The 22,467-nt window shown below is 43.1% G+C and overlaps 1 protein-coding gene across 2 annotated transcripts in view; it reads right to left on the reverse strand.

Moving 5' to 3' along the window:
- Positions 1-240: 240 nt before the first annotated feature.
- LOC311063535 (glutamate receptor ionotropic, kainate 2-like) overlaps positions 241-22,467 on the reverse strand; it is a 94,672-nt gene continuing 72,445 nt past the window's right edge. For both annotated transcript variants that reach the window (XM_084083017.1, XM_084083016.1), the window contains exons 11-16: positions 21,272-21,495; positions 13,534-13,652; positions 11,240-11,457; positions 10,734-10,959; positions 2,781-3,031; positions 241-423 (exon numbers count right to left, since the gene is read on the reverse strand). In XM_084083017.1, coding sequence (XP_083939143.1) covers positions 259-423; positions 2,781-3,031; positions 10,734-10,959; positions 11,240-11,457; positions 13,534-13,652; positions 21,272-21,495 — 1,203 coding nt within the window. In that variant the 3' untranslated portion in view covers positions 241-258. The remainder of the gene's footprint in view (positions 424-2,780; positions 3,032-10,733; positions 10,960-11,239; positions 11,458-13,533; positions 13,653-21,271; positions 21,496-22,467) is intronic.

A 22,467-nucleotide genomic window follows, 5' to 3' on the forward strand; every position in this document is an offset into this window, starting at 1 on the left:
GATTTGACCGTCCCTGTCTCTGTCTTGCGGGAATGCTCAGTTTAGTTTTTTTTTTTTTTAACCAATGATTGCGGTTAAAGTCAGCATTGATCTGACCGTGCCCCCGCACCACCCGCCACCACCACCCTCCAAACAACCCCCCCCCCTCCCTCCCTCCCTCCCTCCCTCCCCAACTACCCCCCCCCCCCCCCACACCCCCTCCCTGATCCTACAGCAAGGAAGCGGATTCGGGTAGCCGTTTTTCCTCGTTCGGCCATTTCAGGCCATGGTTTCCTTCCCTGGGAGTCTGCGGTCGTTGAACGTGTGCATGTTAATGACCTCCTCCGTCTTGACGATGACAGGTGGCTGGGGCTTCTGTTTGAGGCGGCGCTGGCACTTCAGGGACACCCGCAGCTCGTCCACCATGGCGCTGCAGAACGACCGCTGGAGAGGAGAAGAGAGAGAGAGAGAGAGAGAGAGAGAGAGAGAGAGAGAGAGAGAGAGAGAGAGAGAGAGAGAGAGAGAGAGAGAGAGAGAGAGAGAGAGAGAGAGAGAGAGGCTGTACTGTTAGCTCTGTGCCATCGGCAGGGAAGTGCACAGATAGACTCTAGGTTTGCCCTCTTGACCAGAAGTGCCCTTTTGAAAAAATATGATTTTTCTTTTTACCATAACCACTCGAAACCTAGCATCCTTTTTCTGAGGAGAACTTTAGCCAAAAATAGCCGATCTACAAGCTCACAACGCCTCGCGCTGCGAGGCGTTGTGGGCTTGTAGATCGGCTATTTTTGGCAAAGAGGTATAGGTGTAGAGGGGAAAAAAGAGCAGACCAAGTAAACAAAAAAAAGTATAATTTACTTGAGCACCTGCCCCTCAAAATGTCTGTGCACGCCACTGGCCATCGCTCTGTGCCATCGTATTTGAACATGAATACATGTATATTACTAATGTGAGGACATGAACATTTTAGGAATGGCCATTTTAAACCCTAGCCATAAAGCCAAAAATAGCCAATCTACAAGCTATCACAATGCTCTGCGCCGTTGTGAGCTTGTAGATCTGATATATTCTATAGTGTGTGCAACCTAACCTATAAATACCAAATTCTAACCTGAATCTTTTCCTAATAGTACGCCGAAATCCACAAATCTTTGTAAATCATAAAACAACCATTTCTCAAGAACCAAGAAAATTGTCCTCACAATGTCTTACTTTTCAAGTTCTATACTTGTGAGGACACACACACACACACACACACACACACACACACACACACACACACACACACACACACACACACACACACAGGAATGAACATTTCATTATACCTTTCAGTTACATCGATAATGATACTGAGAGAAGAGGGGTGAGGCACTGGGGAAGGGTGGAGGTGGTGAGCTACAAAAACAAGTAACAAGCTTTAAAATTGCCCCTGTCTTCATCTGCTGTACTGCCTGTACAGTAGATGAAGACAGGGGCAATTTTAAAGCGTGTTACTTGTTTTTGTAGCTGACCACCTCTGTTTGCTTACTAGCTCTGAGGAATTGATATTTGTATGTTGGCAAAAAACTAAAGTGGAAAAGCAAACTCAATAATGTGCACAATTCATGAAAAGAAACAGAGTGGCATAAATGCAGGGTGAGGGAGGTAGAGAGAAAGAGAGAGAGAGAGAGAGAGAGAGGGGGGGGGTAAAACAATGGGGTAGTGAAAAGATGGAGGTGAAAGGATGGGAGGATGAGGGGATACGGAGAGGAGAGGGAGGAGAAGAACTTCTTTGTTTGTCTACAAACACCTTGGAGATCAAGAGGACTTGGCATTTTTCTCATTTGCAAATTGTTGGTAATGTTGCGACCCAGTCTGGCAGTTTGTGATTAATGATAGCTAAGATGTGCTGGGAGACATGTATGCAGTGGGTGAAAGAGCCAGAAATTAATTACTGTTACAACACAATAACACGCTGCTATGCTGAGGTAATTATGTAGATGTAAATAATTAGAACACAATATCAAAAGGAGTACAGCAATTATCCCTATAAGAAATTATAGAAATAAATATACCAGAATGTAGACCGCATTACTGCATGATGAATCACATTGCATTGGTCCAAAAATAAAACCCACTCAGATGGAACGGAATTTAAAAAAGTTATTAATACATTCATCCTGCTGCCAGCAAGGAGCAAATTGAAGTAGACGGCAAAGCAGGGTCACATACTGCGTGTGCTATGTGAATAGTAGTTTTCATTATTCAAAAGAATTACAAAAACACTTGGATTCCTCACCTCAAATTCAAAAATAATGGATTTACAAGCTCTTTGCTACTTTTTTGTGACTTTGTAGTTGCCTATTACAAAGTAGGGCATTCATTTACGACAAAAACATACAAAGTTACTGTGGTTCGCTGTAGCAGTGGGAGCTGAGCTGTGATTGGTTTGTTTTTGTGGGGACACAGATACTAGACAAACCCTGTTCTAGACGGCTGGCCCCTTCAGCTCCACACAGAGAAAAGAATAATACTAAGTGATATTCATTCAAAACCTAACAAATCCTCTCATCTATAACCACTTCACCGCAAACATGAACACTAACATAGTCTATTATTTTGCCTATAATGACATGCCCAAAAGTGGTTGTAAATGTACTGATAATTCAGTCTTCAAAATGAAGGAATAATGGCAAATTCATACTTTGATGTATAATCATATCTATTCGCCAAAAGCAACTGAATTTAAACTGAAAAGCGGTTATTTGTGACGAGTAACACGGTCGTGCAACGAACTATGAATTAGGCTTCAACTCCCGTACTTTCTCCAGCTCTGCATTCTGTTTGGACTTGTAGAGGACCTCCCCGATGGCCACGAACAGAGACAGCACCAGGCCCGCTGCCAGCACGATGAAGATGCCACCGATGTTCTGCACTCCTAGAGCGCTGGCCTCCTTGCTCTCCTCCTCTGGACAGCCGTTCCCTCGCCACCATTTTTCCTTCATCATGTGCAACTTTCCCTCTTCCTGCAGCTGCAGGATGGCAATAGTGATCTTGTCCCTGTACGGAGAGCCTGCAGGGACAAAGAGGGATGTATGGAACTGTGAGAAGAGTGTATTTGGATAATGCCTATATACCAGGGCTGGGCAATCAACCAAAAATATATCGCAACCGATATTTAGAACAAATAACCGACTTAATCTTGCTCATGTCGGTTAATGGAATAATCGAGAAGTAGGTTTTGTTTTACTATTTTGTATTTGTTATACATCAACGAATAGACACGAAAAACATTCCAATCGATTTTTTTTTATAATCGACTAAAAATAGATTAGTCTGAATATTAACCCTGTATTATACTTTGTTGTGTGGTGTCCTACAAAAATGGCAAAAATTGCGGTTCTACTAGCTCTGCATTGCATCGCGTTGTGAGTTTAATCTTTCATTATTACCGTAATCATAATCGAGGCAAACATTTTAAACAATCGTGATGTTGACTTCAAGTCAAATGACCCAGATCCACAACATACAGATAAAGAGATTAATGGCAGAACAGTCACATGTGGAGTGTCTATGCTAGTGGGTGTATATGTAACAACTTGTACAGTATGTGCTTATAACCTGTCATGTTAGCGTCATGCACAAAGAGGGACGTTCTTATATAAGTCCTAATTCAAGTACAGCTAATCCCTGTATTCATAGCCTGGTTCCAGAATTACCATCCCTCTCTCCAGTGTGTGTCACAGCGCACAAAGAGTTGGCAGCAAGGAGTGGGCGGTGTGCACATAGAAGCAGGGCTCCCGTTGAGTCTTACAGAATGAACATGTGCGTGCATGTGTGTGTGTGTGTGTGTGTGTGTGTGTGTGTGTGTGTGTGTGTGTGTGTGTGTGTGTGTGTGTGTGTGTGTGTGTGTGTGTGTGCGCGAGCGTGCACTGTATGCATGTTCATACAGTATGTACTTGTACCTATTGTTGTACATAAACAGAGAACATCAAGGAAGCTTAGGTTTGACATTGTATTGTGCACTGTGTGTGTGTGTGTGTGTGTGTGTGTGTGTGTGTGTGTGTGTGTGTGTGTGTGTGTGTGTGTGTGTGTACACTGTACATGTGTTCGTACCATGTTAACAGGAATCATTCGCACAGTGTGAGAGTTTAGCTGCACGTTAAGTGCAAGTGTTTGGAAATATGAACATGGATATTCATGTGGGATACGGTTGTGATTATCGGAGTGGGTTGTGCACGTCTTAGCGGCGTGATGAGGAAGATGGCCCAAATCCACAGACAGTGGGAAGACGCTGGAATTAGCGACATGGTATTAGGACACAGTTGGGGACTGCATGATCAAAGGAGGAATAATCGCTGCAGAGTGCCTGAGTGGGGTTGGGTTCCCCTCCCATCCACACGCACACACACGCACACACACACACACACACACACACACACACACACACACACACACACACACACACACACACACACACACACACACACACACACACAGTGTCCCTGACCAAGCCAGGAAAAGATTAATGCTTACTGTGAGTGTTCATGTTTCATTAATAGTCCACCGCTTTAAAAGCTTGTTAGTGTATTTATGTGACCATTCAGTGGAGTACGGGATATTTGTGCACCCCGACCCATCTGTGCATTTACATTTCACATTTGCATTTAGCAGGCACTCTCATCCAAAAGCCACTTAGCAGTTGAACGGGCTTGTGTTCCTAGACTGCCAACATTACAAGCTGACAAGAGTTGAAAAAGAGTAGCAGCCAAAGCCCCGGCACCCAGATAAAAGATGTAAAAATATTCCTGTCACCCTTGTGTGTTCATGCATAACAGAGAGCATTTTAGGGACATTAGGGATACTTTGTGCACACTGGGGGACTCGGTAAAGAGGGACAAGATGGCTCTGGCTGCAGGGAACCTCTACTGCAGTGGTTCAGGTGTGCAGTGTGCTGAGGTACGGTACACTATGTGCTCTGAGACAAATCCAGGTGTGCCTTGGAATTTTGTGACAACCTCACATTATTATTGCAATCCAACCATAGAAAAGTTAGGCATTTTTGGGCAACACTTTAGAATGACTATCCGTTGCAACTAGTTAATAGATCATTCACAAACTGTTAGTTAATGAGCTATTTATGATTGGTTAAATGTTTAATAGTTGGTTAAGCTATCTATACCATATACTGTAGCTAATGGATCACACAAATGACTTGTGTGAATGTTAATGATATATAACTATGCCGTAACTATTTAATAGATCATGAACAAGCTACTTACTAATTACTTGTCAAGTATTTGTTAATTGATTGAACAACTTTCAGTACAAGCCATGCTAACAATACATCCTACTTTATTGTCATTAAGTTTTGTCATAAGTCATTAATAACTCATTAACTAACGGTTTGTGCATACTCTTTTAACTAGCTATAACATATAGTTATTCTAAATGTTAAAATAACTGTTTAACTAACACTTTAGAATCTAATACTTTAGGTTCTAAAGTGTTACCATATTTTAACCACTTTCTACCTGGCATACATTTTTTGGCAAAAATAAATATACTTTTTTTTTTACCCTACATTTAAAAAGAAAATAGTGATACAAGTGATTATGTGTTATAGAGGCTATTTTGCAAGAAGATACACATGGGCCTTAATATTTTGACTTGGCCTTTGGGGTGCCTTGGGCACAAAAAGTTTGAACACTCTGGACTGTTCTCAATCTTCACTTGGCAGTTGACTGGTCCCTTTGGTTCTCTCTCTCCACCTCGGTCATTGTTCTTCATCTATCATTTATGTACGGCAATACATCATCCTCTCATCTTTGCGTCCAGATTGATGAAAGAGGGCATTAACACAGAGTTGGAAATTACTGAGAGCGCCGCAGATTTTCTCATCTGTCTTTGTTCATGAGGAGAAACATGTGCCTTCGTACACTTTGTTAATTTGCTGTATGCCTGTGATTCCCAACCTGTGGGCCGCGAGAATATTGCAAGCAGACAAAATAATTGATAAAACAACAAGATTTTAGTGGTAATATAACCACTACATTATTTAAAATATTTTTTAAATAATGTAAAAAAAATAACATGTTCTTTTTTATTTAAAACCTTGAAAAGAGTGTTTTCATAGTGATGCCAATAAATAAAAACTTAAAGTATACTATGTTACCATTGATTCAAGCGGGAACACAATCGATTGATTGATCATTCAAATAAATATGCTATAAAAATGCACGCGACCCACCCAGCTGACCACTGTTAAGATGGGTGGGCCGCAAACACTTTTTTTCACACATTTTCAAGTGGGCCCTGATCCCTAAAAGGTTGAGAACCGCTTCTATCTGCACTGATCTGCCTGTACTGTAACGTGTGTAGCTACTGCACAGTGTACATGCATGCTTCAATGCAGTCAAATCCGCAGTGTTATTTTTTATGTATATACAGAGTATACAAATGTAACCAAATGAACCCTGACAGGTCCATTTGGTTACGTGTAAACCCTCAGAGTTAAATGAACACTCAGGACTTTGCAGTGTTGAGGACGAGGGATCCATCAAGTGTCCGCGCCCTCCCCCCCCCCCCCCCCCTGATTCTGCCCACGCTCATATTTCAAATGATTAATGATTGCCTAACAAAGCAGAGCTGGGATAAATGCTAATAGGATGGGTCCTTGGAGACGCGGAATATGGAGAGAAGGTGCCTGGGCGAATGGAATGGAAAAGCGCTGCACTTGACACAGTGCACGCGCACGGAACCACCTGACAGATGTTCTACACCAGAGGATATCCATCACTCCTACGCTGTCTGGCCTCAAATGTTAATGTGATCGACCGCCGTATGGAGGACACATTTGCGTTCCGGGAATACAGTGGTGTGTGAAACCAACAGGCAGTAAAAAAAAGCTTGGGACGCAGGTATTATTTAATGGCTTGGACTGGCCTTGAACTTCCCCTGTGTATGCACCTGAGTTCCAAACCCGCATCTTCCACGCGGGAAACCAAGGCAACTTGCTCTGTAAAGCCCAGATATGGAAAGAAATTAGCATTTTTTAATCACCTTTCAGATGTTGTAGGAGGCCTCTGGTGAAGAAATTAAAGTGTTTTCATTTTTACGGTTTAATAAGGTGCAATCCTACTTAGTGAAATAGGAATTCCCTCTTTCTCAAGGCATATTAGGCTTCTGGTCTTTAGGCCGAATGGAATGGGTATTCTCAGCCGGCCAAAAAGTTATGGCTAAAGAGCTGTTCAGAAAATATGTCCACATGCAGGCTCTCCTCTGTTTAGCGTAAGGGAATATCACAAATTCCAAAAATATGAGGTCCACGATCTCCCCACATTCCCATATAGAATGTTGAGTAATTATCTACCCTAAAATATTTTGTTAGACAACAATGGCATTGTAGAGGATGTAATCATACAGTACACATTTATGAAATACTGAGAGAAAAGAACCATCAGGAAATATTCTCTACATAGTGAATGAATGAGTGCTAGAATGGACAGACTTCAGAGTATGAATAGAACCATTCTGGATGCACTATGAATTTAAATTCAGCAACAAAAGCATTGTGACAACAAGGCATTTTTATCCATAAATACCAAGTATATGGTTGTTTGGGCCATATTGGTGGCAGCCATATATTTGCTGTTCCATGTGTCAGCACATTAACGGAAAGGAGCAACTGATAGCCCTATACCACCATGACCAGTAATGGGAGCCCATTTCACGGACATAAGTGTAAGCCCTTCTGTCCTTAAGGAGGCACAGTGGGACCATATTTCACCGCATCACCTCAGCTTTGTTACAGCCCTGTGACAATCATGACAGGGAAAATGAAAGGCACACAGTAAAATCCTCAGCGTCAATTTGACTCTGTGTCTACAAATGGAACACTTAAGGGTCATTTGGTTCAGTGCAGACTCATTTCTTAAACTCTGAGCGTGTACAAATGTAACCCTTACGGGTCACATTCGGCGTTAAAAAAAGCTCAGGATTTTACAGTGCCGATCACGTCAGCCTGCATGGACGCAGCCCAGATCCCTGAAGATCCATAAGCGCCCGGCGTGCTCATCAGCGGGCGGACAGGTCCAGACGTGGCCGTGTTTTGATGGCCTTCATATCCCCCGGTGATGGATGTAGCCATTACCGTGGGTCGCGGCGGTCTCACCGGCTTCGTCATGACTGCTCTCACCTCGGCAATACCGAGATTGGAAAGCGTCATCAACGACTTTCAGCCAGGCGGCCCCTGGAGTGCCGGGGATGTGAGCTGCACACTTATTACCCAGGTGCCAAATTGCTTTATGTGCCACAAAATGTGGTTACCATAATGTGGAAAGAGGAAAAATGTCGCTGTTTGCGGAGGCCTATTACCCGCAACACAGGCATTCCATATACGGGTCTCAAACAACATGTTGCAAGTCATTTGCGATGTTTGTTTGATCTTGTACGGGATCCAAAATTGGTAGTTTACTGCATGAGGTTGATGTAGATTATGTCAGGTATGTTAATTGTTAATTATCGTGATGTACAGTATAAAGACATAGATTTTTAAGTGCTTCCCTGGCTGATGGTTTAAATGATGTAAGTTATATTTTTTGCTAAAATAAGTGTCAAATATTTCTATATTCACATACTGTAGTATAGAGAGTGTTTGTTCAATAACAGTCTCCCCGTCTCTCCAGCTCTTAAGTAAATACAAAATCCTATTTTTTCTAGTACAGTGGAGAGAGACAGGAAACAGGTGGAGTGACATGCAGCAAGGGCCGTCAGGCTCGGGAATCTAACCTGTGACTCGCTATCAGGCTATTAGAGCCTGTGTTATGCGCCCTAACCATTTGGCTATTGGTGCCCCCAGAAAATTCAGTGTAGCGATATAGTTCATGTAGGCACGGAAGGCAGGATGTTTACATACCACTGTAGCTCACTCTCCCCGGACCTCCCCATTCATTCGTTGACAAGCTAATTCATACGGACTCCCACAAGTCAGTAGGTTCAACCTCACGTTATTCTCATTCGCTACAAGCCAACTCACTCACGCCCTCATTCCCCACAGTGCAACTCAGGCGCTTCATTTAAGCAGCCTCTGTTCTCTGTTCATTCTACGTGCTTAACGGTCAAGGCCGGTTGTACAGCTGTCAGTGTTAAAATTCCTCCACCTCCCCGGCCTCCTCCCTGTGGCATTTAGTTCAAATTGTTAATAGGATGATTGTGGATTGTACTGTGGTTCTATAGATTGTGCTTGATATGTGGTAGTTTAGTTATGCATTGAAGGTTCAATGTTATGTTCATGTAATAACTGTATTTCATGCTCTGCTCGGGGGGGTTTGTGATTTCAGATTCTGTGTCATGCTTGCGCAGGTAATCTGTATTATCACGTGAGCAGAGTCACACCGCCAAACTGAATGCAATACCATTGCAATAAATGGTAAGTGGTTAATCCTGAGCTGAAGTGTCTAAATGAAATACATTTTAATGTTGGGATACCAATTTTATCTAGTCAGGAGAAAGAACTCAAAAACAATAGACAAAACTAGTCTGGTACACTATGAAATTAAAGCTGATAAATCTTTGTGAGGCTCTCTTGATACAATTGGTACACCGACCTGGTACTGAACAAACACTCAGTAAGCAATGGTTACTATCAGAAAATAGAGATTTTACTTTTTAAGAAAAAATAACACCCTGTGTGAAGGAAGCGGTGCCTTTGGGGCGGGGCTTAACTCATTTCAGTTCGTCCCTATTGGTGGTCTGAGTCCACGTACCAAATTGTTACTCCGTAGCATGCTGCGAACTTGAGTTATGGCTGTTTGAAGGCCAGCCAATCGGAAGACAGAGGGGGCGTGGCTTCAGCAATTCATGCTGGTCCCTATTGGTGGTCTAAGTCCACATACCAAATGTGGACTTGGTGGCATGCTGCAAACTGGAGTTATAGCTGTTTAAAATCCCGTGCTCATACGGGCGCTGGGGGTCCCTGGACCCCTCTTTGATAACTTCAGCAATGCATGCTCGTCCCTATTGGTGGTCTAAGTCCACATACCAAATTTGGCCATGGTGGCATGATGCAAACTGGAGTTATAGCTGTTTAAAATCCCGTGCTCATCCGGACACACGATCCCGTGCTCATCCGGACACACGGACATACGGACAAAGTCAAGCTTAGAGCGGTTGGCACCGCTAAAAATACTTCACAGAATCACTTACAGCCCCTTTAATTTTCTGGTAAGTCAAAACTATTATTTTCAAATAATGTTTCAAATAAGGTCTGCCACAGGACACTGGAAAAAGTCTAAGAAAAACACCAAGCCAACAAAAATAAGTAGACCATGAATGGCACTGCAAAGTTCAAACGATGGATGTTTCTGGAGCCCAAATCACAGTCATGCATAAGTCCATCCTCTTCAGACATTCTCATCTCATTAAACTGAGACATTTTCACCTCATTCATTCCAGTCATCCAGTTATGTCCATGACACCATCACTCATCATGAATCCTTTCTTTCTTCCAGCATGCATGTTCATTATCCACACTATAAACCTTTACCTCGCACATTTATCTGTAGCTATCCATATGTCACACACACACACACACACACACACACACACACACACACACACACACACACACACACTTTTCGGCATGTCATTATAGGTGAAAATCCCAAATGTTTTAAACATTCTCAAAAACGTTCCAAAATAGCAAAAATAGCCGATCTGCAAGCTCGCTTTTTGTGAGCTTTAGAGTGCAGAACATAGTCGGGCAGAGATCTTACCCATAGGCGTTCCCACACCGTACGCCTTGGAGTCGATGAGGCCCCCTATCTGCGTGAGGTTGCAGTCGCGCTGCGTGGCAAACTCGATGGTGGTGGACTCCATGAGGAAGGCGTAGTCGGACGTCAGCACGCGGTGGATGCCCTCGTCGATATTCTTCACCAGCACTGAGTGCCGCCTGCTGTTCATGAACTCCCACATCTTGTCATAGGTGGAGATCTTGGTTTTCTGCGAGCAGACGGCAGAAAGAAAAGGCAGGTTGGGCTACAGGAGCAGAAAGTAGTAGTTTCACTACTTAGTTCAGTGTGTGTTTGTAAATTCATTACAAAACATATCTAAAAAATATCTATTTAAATTCATATGCTTATTGTCCTGGCAGCCCTATTTTGGGCATGTCATTAATTTTTTTCAAACATTTTAAAAACATGTTGGACACTTCGTCAGAGAAACCGGGAGAGAAGCTACGAGCTATTTCAACATGGCAGACACAACAGCAGGGGGAGGTTACCTTGAAGAAGGTCATGGTGGAACCGTCCTCCACCACCCCATAGAGGATCTTGGTCTGTTTGGCCAGGTCATCAGCAGAGTCAATGGGAGACTCCATCCTCTCCACGGTGAGGAAGGCGGCCAGGTTGGCCGTATAGGACGAAATGATGATGAGGGTGAAGAACCACCAAATTCCCCCCACTATTCGAGTCGACAGGGCTTTGGGCATGAGCTCTGAGCCTGGGGGGTTGCGGTGGGTGGGAGGATGGACATTGTAGAACAGGATTAAAGGAGAATTTCGCCCCAACGTTTTTATTACCTTTCTTATGATGCTATGATATCCTAGGAGGAGTGGTACCGTAGAGAAATTTCATAACTCCAGAACGGGTCCCGTCCGCCACAGTTAAAAACCTGCGCCTATGGTCCTCGCTCTAAATCGCGTATTTTAATATTTTTTGGTTTTTGGGGAGAGATCTGATGTTAATAGTGCTAGAACGCAACGTGTCTGTCTTGAATGCGCTCCACCTTAAGTCACGCTTTTGCGACACTTCCGGCGCCCGACCGGAAGTGTCGCAAAAGCGCGACTCACTGTACCACTCCTTCTACGATAAGAAAGGTAATAAAACCGTCGGGCGAAATTCTCCTTTAAGTTGGCAAACAGTAGTCATCCTAAAAATTAGATCCTAAAAATCTCATATCCAGTGATAACATCCGACTGCCAATAGGATGAAATCATTGCACTGGAGTTTCACCCAAACTGATTACTCACAACGAGGCAGAAAACTCTGCTCGCTTCAAGATGATGTCACTTGATGGAATAAATGCCCCAAAGCACAATGAGTTGCCTTGGAAACCAATGAATTAACCAGTGGTTCTCAAACTTTTTATGGAGTTAAAATAAAAACTCAATAACTGAGAGTCTACCTCAAGGAACCGTAAGGGTCCCTGGATCTCCCTTTGAGAACCACTGAACTAATACAATTTTTTACACTAACTTTGAGAAAAGTCAGATTTTCAGATAGAATAGAGGACTAAAAACAGTGTTTCAAGTATTTCTGTTATTCAACTCATCCATACAAATCAATCACAGCAAGACATTCATATATCATTCACTGAAAACAGTCTGGAGAAGTCATGGCTGGGATAGTCATGTATCCATGGTAACCTCACACTCCGATTCCACATCCCACTGATCTCTGAGAGGTCAAGGACCAGAGGAGAGGCCCACAGAGGAGAGGAGAGGGTCACAACGCGTCGCGATGCGACGCGTTGTGAGCTTGTAGATCTGCTATTTTCAAATAGCCTAGGTCTAAAACAGGGCTAAAGTGGTTAATGTATGTTTTATAATGTAATCATTTATATCTGAAAAGCAACTAGTAACTGAAGTTTTCAAATAATTGTGGTGGAGTAAAAGTACAAGATTTGCCTCCGAGATGTAGTGGAGTAGAAGTAAAAGTATAGACAATTGGAAATACTCCAGTAAAGTAAAAGTACCTCAAAATTGTACTTAAGTACAGTACTTGAGTAAATGCACTGAGTTACTTTACACCACTGTTCTTTTGTGATGCTATATGAGTATATGCGCAAATGAAGAAGGTATATCGGTATCGGCCGATATTTGCCTCCGTGTCTGCATTCACTGAAGGCCGTAGCCGACGTTTATCTGTTGTTGTGACACATCAATCTTCCGCTGGCTATGTTGGTGTGTTGATATCTGCAGCCTGCCAAGCTGCAGGCTGGGAACAGTTAGGTTTTATAATGGAGATGTATTTGCTTCCCTGGCACTAAACAGGGAATGAATATCAACAAAAACAAAATAAAACAAATATCGGTTTCTGTATCGGCTATTGGCCAAATTGTTATTTTAAACATTGGTATCTGCCCAGAATGCCATATTGGTGCATCCCTAACACAAATATATTTTTCACAGACATATTTCATTGACGCTTCATTTTATCTGGCTTCATTGTTATGATTATTTCCATAACAATATGAAGCCATATAGAATGGGAATGGGTATTATGAACAAGTTTTATTTCTGTCCTAGCACAATGTTACTATCCTGTTGCTATCCACTACCACATGACAGAAATTCTTCATGACAGTAAAGCCAAATTTATGCTCCGTCGTACGATGGTGTCGCGCGCCAATCTATTATTTCTGGCATGCGACACCGTCAAACGTCAAAGTCTTAATTCTTCATATGACAGTAAATCCATAAAAAATGCAGCACATCCCATTCCTTGGTCTCTCCCTCAGAGACAGTGGGACACACAGAGCTCCAGCTTCACAGAGCCACAGGCTGAGGCAGACTACCTTGCCGCATGAGAGCCCCGACTCCAAACCAGAAGCTATTGAGCAGCGTGAAATTATTTTCCACAACGTCAGAGTCTGGGTTGCATGGATGTGGGTTGTACCACTCATATGGGCTAAACCTATACACAGAGAGAGAGAGAGAGAGAGAGAGAGAGAGAGAGAGAGAGAGAGAGAGAGAGAGAGAGAGAGAGATAAAACAACAAAGGTACATCAGTTAGAAAAGCCACTGTGGAATGCTGTAATTCCCTGGAACGAACTTAATGGCAAATGAGGCATAGATTTAAAAGAAAAGGACAACAAAATAAACATAGTGAGAGGCGGGTTATTTAATAAGAACGATGAGAATACAAATGCATGCGATGCAGTTCCGTATTTCCCTGCCTTCCCTGAGGGATGCAGTGCTTCTGCGGGGGGACCAGAGCAAATCATTCATCCTTTGGGCTCAGATCAGCTTATTGGCATATTCAAATGCCTTCAGTTTATTGTGAAGCTGGATCAATGGGCTGGAATAACACTGTCACGAGTGATAATGTCCTGGTCAGTGCCTGGTAGTCTTTGGAGATCACTGGGATTCACTGCCTCATAAGGTCCCCCTTATGCCTGATTTGTACTGGATGGCGCGTCGCGTTGGGATGCACTGTGAGCTTGTAGATCAGCTATTTTCGGGGACGCGACACCAGCGCACAATTAATTATAAATCAGCTTTACTTCCCCTTGTACTTCCCCCACAAAGCCCTCTGAACTTAGCATCAGCTCGCTCTTCTCTTGGCTCTTCTGGGCTCCCTGCAGCCCCCCCACTCAATCTCTTTCTTCAGTCGTTCTACCTCTCTCTCTCCCTACCTCTCACTCTCTCTCTCCCTCTCTCTCTGTCTGACAGTCTTTCTGCATCATCCTACATGCCCCGCCTCAGCCGACCTGTAAGACCCATCGAGGTTCGGACGGGGGCATTTGTCGTTTAAGTAAGCGTGGCATGGCATTAGGACTGGGCGACCGGGTTAGCATTAAGTACCAGGAGGCTGATTGAGTTTGGAGCAGAAGTAGACAGGTGGGAGAGCGGCGGAGTCAGCCTTTCTGATGAGGGGCAGGGCTGCTTGGGGAGCGCTATACCTCAACATATGCTGCATGCTAATAAGCAATGAACCAGGTTAAAAGGTTTGTCTTAGATCAAGGGTTCCCAAACTTTTCTGGCCGTGACCAGAAAATAACCCCCCCAAAATAATCCTATTTGAACTGGGGGCATTACAGATTTAGTTTAACTCAGTTCTACAGATAAATATTGTGAAAATAGCCGAACTACAAGATCACAAAGAGCTTTAGATTGGCTATTTTCACAATGTTTGCCTCTTTCTTATGTAATATTTGGACAATTTGGTCTTAAAAGTCATTAAATTGTAATTTGCAGATACCCTACAGTATATACACTTATACTGTATGTTGGTTTGTTTACTGTTGAGTGAGAAAATAATGTTGTACATTAAGCTAATCATCTGGGGACCCCCCAAAATTATTTGGGGACCCCGCTGCCTTAGATGACCAAGTTCAGCAGGGGAACATGCCAGATACATAAGTACAGTTACTCACATATAACGTGCAAACATTACATTCATGGCAGTGGGTTGCCTTGCTCAGCAATAAAATAAAATAAATCTCCTGAAGACGGGTGCCTCAGTATTTTTCTGCATCACCACAAGCAGAACTGCTTTTATTATGGCAGTGAATATTCAGCCTTGGGTCATCATTGGTAGAGGAAATACTATTAACCATCAGGTTAATTTGAACGCCCTCCCAGATTCTTACCCTATTGACCAAATCCGTGCCTACTACCTAGTCTTAATTAACCAAACTAACAGTTCCTAACCTGAACCAGCTGCAAGCTACTGTACAGTACCATCTGTCTGATTGCCCCTGAACTAATGTGCATAGACTGTGGTGGATCCGACGGTTGAATCTCCACTGCCTACATTTATTTACTGTATAACACGGTAATGAAAAATAACAAGCCACCTAGAGCAAATAAGATGTTCTGATGGGTCAAGTGGGAGTACTTTTATTCTCTATAACACATGCTAACAAGAACAGACATGAAGAATGTGTTCACAGCAGTTCTTAATAAGCGACACCTGGTGACAAACTGTAGGTATACTGTAACTGTAGTTTCTGTAGTATACTGTAGTATACTGAATGAATGAATGAATGAATGAATGAGAACCATGGCACAATTTTCGAATGTAACATTTTATATTAATGGCAATTCTGGGGACTTTAAAAGCTACAGTAGCTGTGGTGTAAGCAGGATACACTGTGAGAAAGTCTGTTATTATGAGAACATAAATGCACTTCAGAGGGGAAAAAGCACCACATCCTGTGTGGTTATTTTGTCATAACTGACTTGCTCACAGTGCGTTGTTCTTACCACAATGTGTAAACAGTAAATTGAATAACAAGACACCAAAAAGAGCAATATCTTACTGTTCATAAATTAATCCCTGCACAATTTGCTCCTTCATAGTAGCAGTATTGCCACAGAAGCAGAGCTGAGAGAGGGACCATGACAGGAACCACAACATATATCAGTAGTAATTCCCGTTTGATATCTGTTTTTATGGATGGTGGCATCCTAATTAACGCTCTTCTTTTACAGGTGTCGTGAATGTAGCAACATCTCTGTCATGTTGGGTGTCCTTATACAGCTATTTTCTGTTCCGTATCCCCTTGAGAATTGCCTGTGTGGACATGGATGTGATGACAGGCAATAATTCTTCCTGTCAACCACATGAGGATGGCTGATTTGCTGGAATGTCAATGAGCTATGTCTCCTTGGAACCACAGGTGATTGTTACCACACAATGGCCTTGTGGTGATGTGTGAAATGTATAGTGGGAGCGTGTGCCTGGGCATGTGCACGTGTATGTACAAAACGTGCACCTGTGTGGTGCAGTGTATGTGTACGCACGCATGTGCGTTTGTGCGTACATTGCGTGCTTGAATGAGAGTTTGCATGTACTGTATGCACAGTGTGTGCATGTGGTTTTATGTGAAAGGAATTAATTGTGTGTGTGTGTGTGTATGTGCGCGTGCGTGCTTGTGTGTGTGACTGTGTGTGAATGCGGACATACAGAATGTGTGTGGCAGCAGGTGTACATGGCTAGATCAGATCAAATCCAGATCAAAACGCCAATAGCGCTTGTGATTATACATTTTCTTTCTTCTGACTGTGCGCATGCACATAATGCATTGTCAAAAGAACACCATGTGTCGGATCCATATGCAACATGGATATTGTTTGTGTCTCTGCGTGTGTGCATGGGTATTCTGTCTGCATCCAGAGCCCATGCTTTCTCTATGTGACCTTATTGCCTGCTGCCTGCATGGACTCCTTGGGGCTGTGTTCAGCACACCGATCACAAGGGAGCGGGGTCCTGTGGAGCGTAAGGTCACCCCCTCTCTCACACAGAGCACGTGGGAAATGCTGGATAGCACAGGGAATAATGAATTGATTCTCCATTCTCTCTCCCTCTCTCTCCGATCATCCCCTTCGTCTGTCCCAAGCCACAATGACAACACATTCCCTCCATTAAATGAAGTTAATAACACAAGTTCAAGGAGTAAAGACCGGCCAAAACTTGAATCCGCCGCTGCCACTTAACAATCACCGTTGCATAAATACACGTGTGCCTGCCAGCCTCACCTGATTGACTCTGTTCTCGCCAAGAGACCAGACTGCCACACGCAAATAAATTACCGCTCCCCGGACCATGATCCCCAGTTTAATCCTTCAGACGTTTCGAATTCCCACGATCAGGCGGCAACTTCGTCCAAACGCACCACATTCCCACAGATGCCGCCGTTCCCGAATCCTCTTCCTCCTCACGTGAGGAGCGTTGAGGTACGGCTTCAGCTCACCCGCCCAGCCTAGGCAGTGCCGAGATCATTCTCCAAATCGCCTCCACCCCTGAATGCCCTCAGACCTTCTCTCTCTCGTTATCTACCAAACTGACCAAACCAGTCCATTCCCACCACGATCTCCCTATGGACAGAAGCACGCGCATCTGCCTGACATGCACCACACTGACAAGGCCGTGTTCTGCACACCGATCACAAGGGAAGCGGGGAACATGTGGAACATGTAGACATAAGGTCACCCCCTCTCACACGGAGTGCGGGGGACATGCTGGATAGCATTCAGAATAATAAATGGATTCCTCGCTCTGTCCTCCTCCTCCCCCTCGTGCTCTGATCAGACAGCCTTCAACTTAAAGTGGACACAATCAGTTAACCCATTGAACCCTAGAGTTCCTATTCTGGGTATGTCATACTAGGTGAACAAATAGCAGATCTACAAGCTCACAACGCTGCTATTTTGGTGTAGATTTGGCATAGTGAGAAAAGGAAGGGGACCAAGCATAGATCCCTGGGGGACCCTGATCAACGAAGTATATTTTGTTTAAGTGGTTAACAATTACCATCGCATAAATACAGTACACCTGTGCAATTCCAGGCTCACCTTGTTTGGCTGTGTTCTCGCAACCAAACCTCCTACAACAAATTCTTCCCAGTCTCTCTCAGCTCCATTTTCTAAGACATCCTTACCCGGGTTCCTCGTTCATTAGCACATTCTCATTCCCTTCTCTTGTCAATACAAAATTAAACCGTCAGCTGAGGTGTAGTTCTGTACCAGTGAATTGTCTATCGGATTCAATTACTCTGGCTGCAGTAATAGATCTGTTTTATTTCCTTTATTCTCCGGGCCAAGTGAGGAGACTGGCGCTGTAGGTGGGTGGCGGAAGAGAGAGGCACAGGTGACCTCCAGAAAATAGACTTACTCACTGCACAAAACAGTAATAGCCCATAATTACTTTTAAATCATGTATTATGCAATATCAACACAGGTTGAGGTCAGCATAATTTGTACAGAGGGAATTCAGTTTTCTTAATAAAGAGAGAGCAGCAGAAATCGTATTGTGCAGCTCTGGAAGCTTAACCCATTAAGACCGGGAAAGCATCTGTCATTTTAGATTTTAACCACTTTAACCATTATCTTATACTTTGTCTATTAAAAAATAGCAGATATACAAGCTCATAGCGCGGCACCGAGTGCCACGCTATGAGCTTGTAGATCTGCAATTTTTTGAAAAATCATGAAGATTTGTGCAAATATTGGAATATATATATTTTTTAAGCTAACATTTTTAACTCAAATCTTTGCTTCTGGGGATTCTACAAATGTCTTCTAGATCCTAACATGTCAAGGACCCCCAAAATGATATTGGAAAGCATCTGTCACTTTAGATTTTAACCACTTTAACCATTATCTTATACTTTGTCTATTAAAAAATAGCAGATATACAAGCTCATAGCACGGCACCGAGTGCCACGCTATGAGCTTGTAGATCTGCAATTTTTTGAAAAATCATGAAGATTTGTGCAAATATTGGAATATATATATTTTTTAAGCTAACATTTTTAACTCAAATCTTTGCTTCTGGGGATTCTACAAATGTCTTCTAGATCCTAACATGTCAAGGACCCCCAAAATGATATGTATTTGGCCGCGGACCACCATCTCAAAATATGTTCTTCCAGGGACCCCCAGAAGCAAAGATTCGAGTTAAAAATGTTCGCTTTAAGAAATTATATGTATTCAAAGATTTGCCAAATCTTTCACATATTTTTTTAAAATAGCAGATCTACAAGCTCATAGCACGGCACTGGGTGCCGCGCTATGAGCTTGTATATCTGCTATTTTTTGAATAGCCCAAAGAAATCTTAAAATGACCCAGTATGGGTTAATGGAGCCAAAGCGTTTAGTTGAGTCAAAAGAAAAGGCCAAAAACATTTGTGTGTTTTTGAGTGGAGCTTAAAAATGAGATTGCGAATCCCTAGAGGGCTGGAGGTATGCATTTTATTGTGTGCATGCGGGACTTTCTCCGCTCTCTCTATTTGCAGAGGATTAAAGGAAATAATATACTCGGCATTTAGGGTTCCGACCAATCAATCAGGGGCTGCACGATCAATACTACAATTATGAGAGAACTCAACTCAGCAAACCGCAGAGGGGTTACTGTATTTCAGGTGGACTGAGGATGCTGAACAGAACCAGGCATGCAGTGACAGAGCAAGCACTCAGAGTATTTGGTGCATTGACATGCAAGAAAATATATGTACCGTGCAGTTAAACAAACAATACTCATTTTAACAATCAGTCAAAAGTGCTGAGGCCGTTATTGGGCGGACCAGGAATGCTAGCAGTATAAATACATGCTAATCACTTACCCCTGACCAACCATGACAACAAAATGACAACAATTTGCATATTCTGAACTAACTTAGGTGACAGTTGCTGCTTTTATCCTCTTGCGTGTTCATATTGCCGGTAACATTTTGGTGAAAAGTGCATGAAAACCCTAAAACTCTCAGGGTCAAAGCAGAGCACTCTGAGATCTGGGATAAACACACACCTTTCTTTCTACCTCAGACATGCACAGGAGCTACAGTGCACTGTAGTGGTACGTTCCTTACAACAGCTTGGCTATACAGTGGCCAGTGGTTCAAATATAATGCATATTGTTGCTGTCAGGTAGAAACCTTGTATCTCCATATTTCATTTACACTTATTTATACTGCAAAAGTAGCAGAATGGTTGATCTACAAGCTTACAATGTATCACCTCTCAATGCGTGGTGAGCTTGTAGATATGCATTTCTTGCTCATTTTGAAAGAGTTTGACAAATTGTGAAAGATGATAAGCCCAAAATAGGGACGCCAGGCAGGTTGAAAGTGGTTAAGTCTGTGGGTTTTTATAAATATTTAACCAATTAAAAGTATTAACCAAGAGCTTGTGAGTAAATTTACTTATTATTTGTAGTTATTATTTGGCACATTGGATATTTGGAATACAGGTTATTTCCTGAAATGGTAACGGTTTTGGACATACAATGTTTCCGCCCAACAGCGACAACATTGTCTCTGTCCTCATATGTCCAAAACTGTTACTTTTCACAATGCAAATAAAAAAACATCAAAAGTAGCAGATCGTCAAGCTCAAAGCATGTTGCTTCGCGCTGCGTTCTGAGCTTGCAGATCTGCTACTTTTGATGCTTTAGTGTGACGCTGTAGTATGATCAAGTAGGGCGTTAATTTACAAAAAAAAACACAAAAACGTAGAATATGAAGATAAGAGGTTTCTGCCCGACAACAACGATATATTACTTAATTGGAATGGATGTGGCAGGGCTTAGTTGCCACATCATATAAAATGTATATTTCACACTTGCTCAGTGGAGGCCCAGTCTGCAACACTCAAACTCTCTCAGCACGCACACACGCACGCACACACGCACACACGCACACACCCACAGCCTCCCTGCGATAACATCCACAAAGAACTTCAGTGGGCTCTGTGGTTTTCATTGAACGTTGGCACTGTGGGCCCAGACCCACAGAGAGAGAGTGTTGCGTCACGCTTTGATCTCGCCGTAAAGCGGGATGTTGCCTCCTGTCGTTCCAAACATTTGAACTTCCTCATTGAGATAGAAAGAGAACATCCGCATTCTATTCTTACAATGGGAGTCTATGCTAGTGACTTAACTCTCTCTCTCATATGGGTCTGAGTGGGCCTTCAGGGAGAAACCGCCAAGTGCTAGTGAGAGCGAGTGACGAGGGAAGAGGGGAGTTCAGGATGGAGGGAGAGAGAGAAAGAGGGAAAGAGGGGGAGAGGGGGGAGGGAGAAGCATGTTACCTGGCTATGACAAACAGCACACAACTGACACCCAAGCAAGCCAGCAGAATATACATCCAGATATCAGGTGAGAGGGGGTTGAGGAAGGAGAAGACTCCGGGGTTGGTGCCATTGGGCTTGCGGTACAGGATGCTTATGCCCAGTGTCATGAAGGGCTTGGAAAAGTCAATGACCTTCTCCCTGACATAGGTGATGGCCAGGGGAGCCACCGCCAGGTCCGATTTCTGCAAAGGAAAGAACAAATGGGAAGGGGGTGGGGTAGAGATTGACCAATCAGAGGGGCTGAGGTATTAGAGTGGAACCAATCGAGTTAGGATCTGATTTCTGTCAACAGCTTGACCGGTCAATATGTAGGCGGAAGATGAGCCACGGCGGAGAGTCGACAACCGTTGTGGTTATTTGTTCAGCTTGATTAGGAGGTAAGGAGTAAGTGGTGTTGGGGTGGAAATCAGAGGTCACTGATATTTCCTTTCCTCTTATCTGATGCTGTGGGTCAGTGACTAAAGAACACCGTCTTTGGATTAGCTGTACTGTATGTGTGCGCACAGAACTTATTGCGTGTACAATTTACCCTGAGGCAAGGCATCCAGAGTTGTACTGTACTGTCGGTGAAAATAATATTTATTCTCCAAGAATGGTGTTCTATTTGTTTCCCGTTTACATTCTGTATTGCCAGTATCTAAACATCATATCTCCCTTTTAGACATTGCAGAGTTATTTCCATGTCCCTATGCAACACAACAAACCATTGACAATAAATTATTAAAACGCAAAAATCCGATGGATGTCCGCTGAAAAAGCTATCAGTTATTATTTTTTGTATTCCTGAAAAATCTCACGCTGGGGAGATAACGATTACTTCAGAACATGATATGTTTACAGCCTGAAATATATTCCTCACAAACTCGGGTCCCTGGTGAACATACTCAACATGCTCTCTTATACATCAGATGGCCGCAATCTGCTGTTATTTTACCAATAACTCAGGTTCTAGACCACCTAGGATCTTGATTCTGGTGACTAATCCTACATTTTCAAGGATGAGGAATACAGTGGTGAGAGAGAGAGAGAGAGAGAGAGAGAGAGAGAGAGAGAGAGAGAGAGAGAGAGAGAGAGAGAGAGAGAGAGAGAGAGAGAGAGAGAGAGAGAGAGAGAGACTAGCGTATTTTCACAAAAACAGTTGACAAATGGATGCA

This window comes from Gymnoscopelus microlampas, assembly GCF_963454915.1.
Source record: "Gymnoscopelus microlampas genome assembly, chromosome: 16".
Classification (NCBI taxonomy): Eukaryota; Metazoa; Chordata; class Actinopteri; order Myctophiformes; family Myctophidae; genus Gymnoscopelus; species Gymnoscopelus microlampas.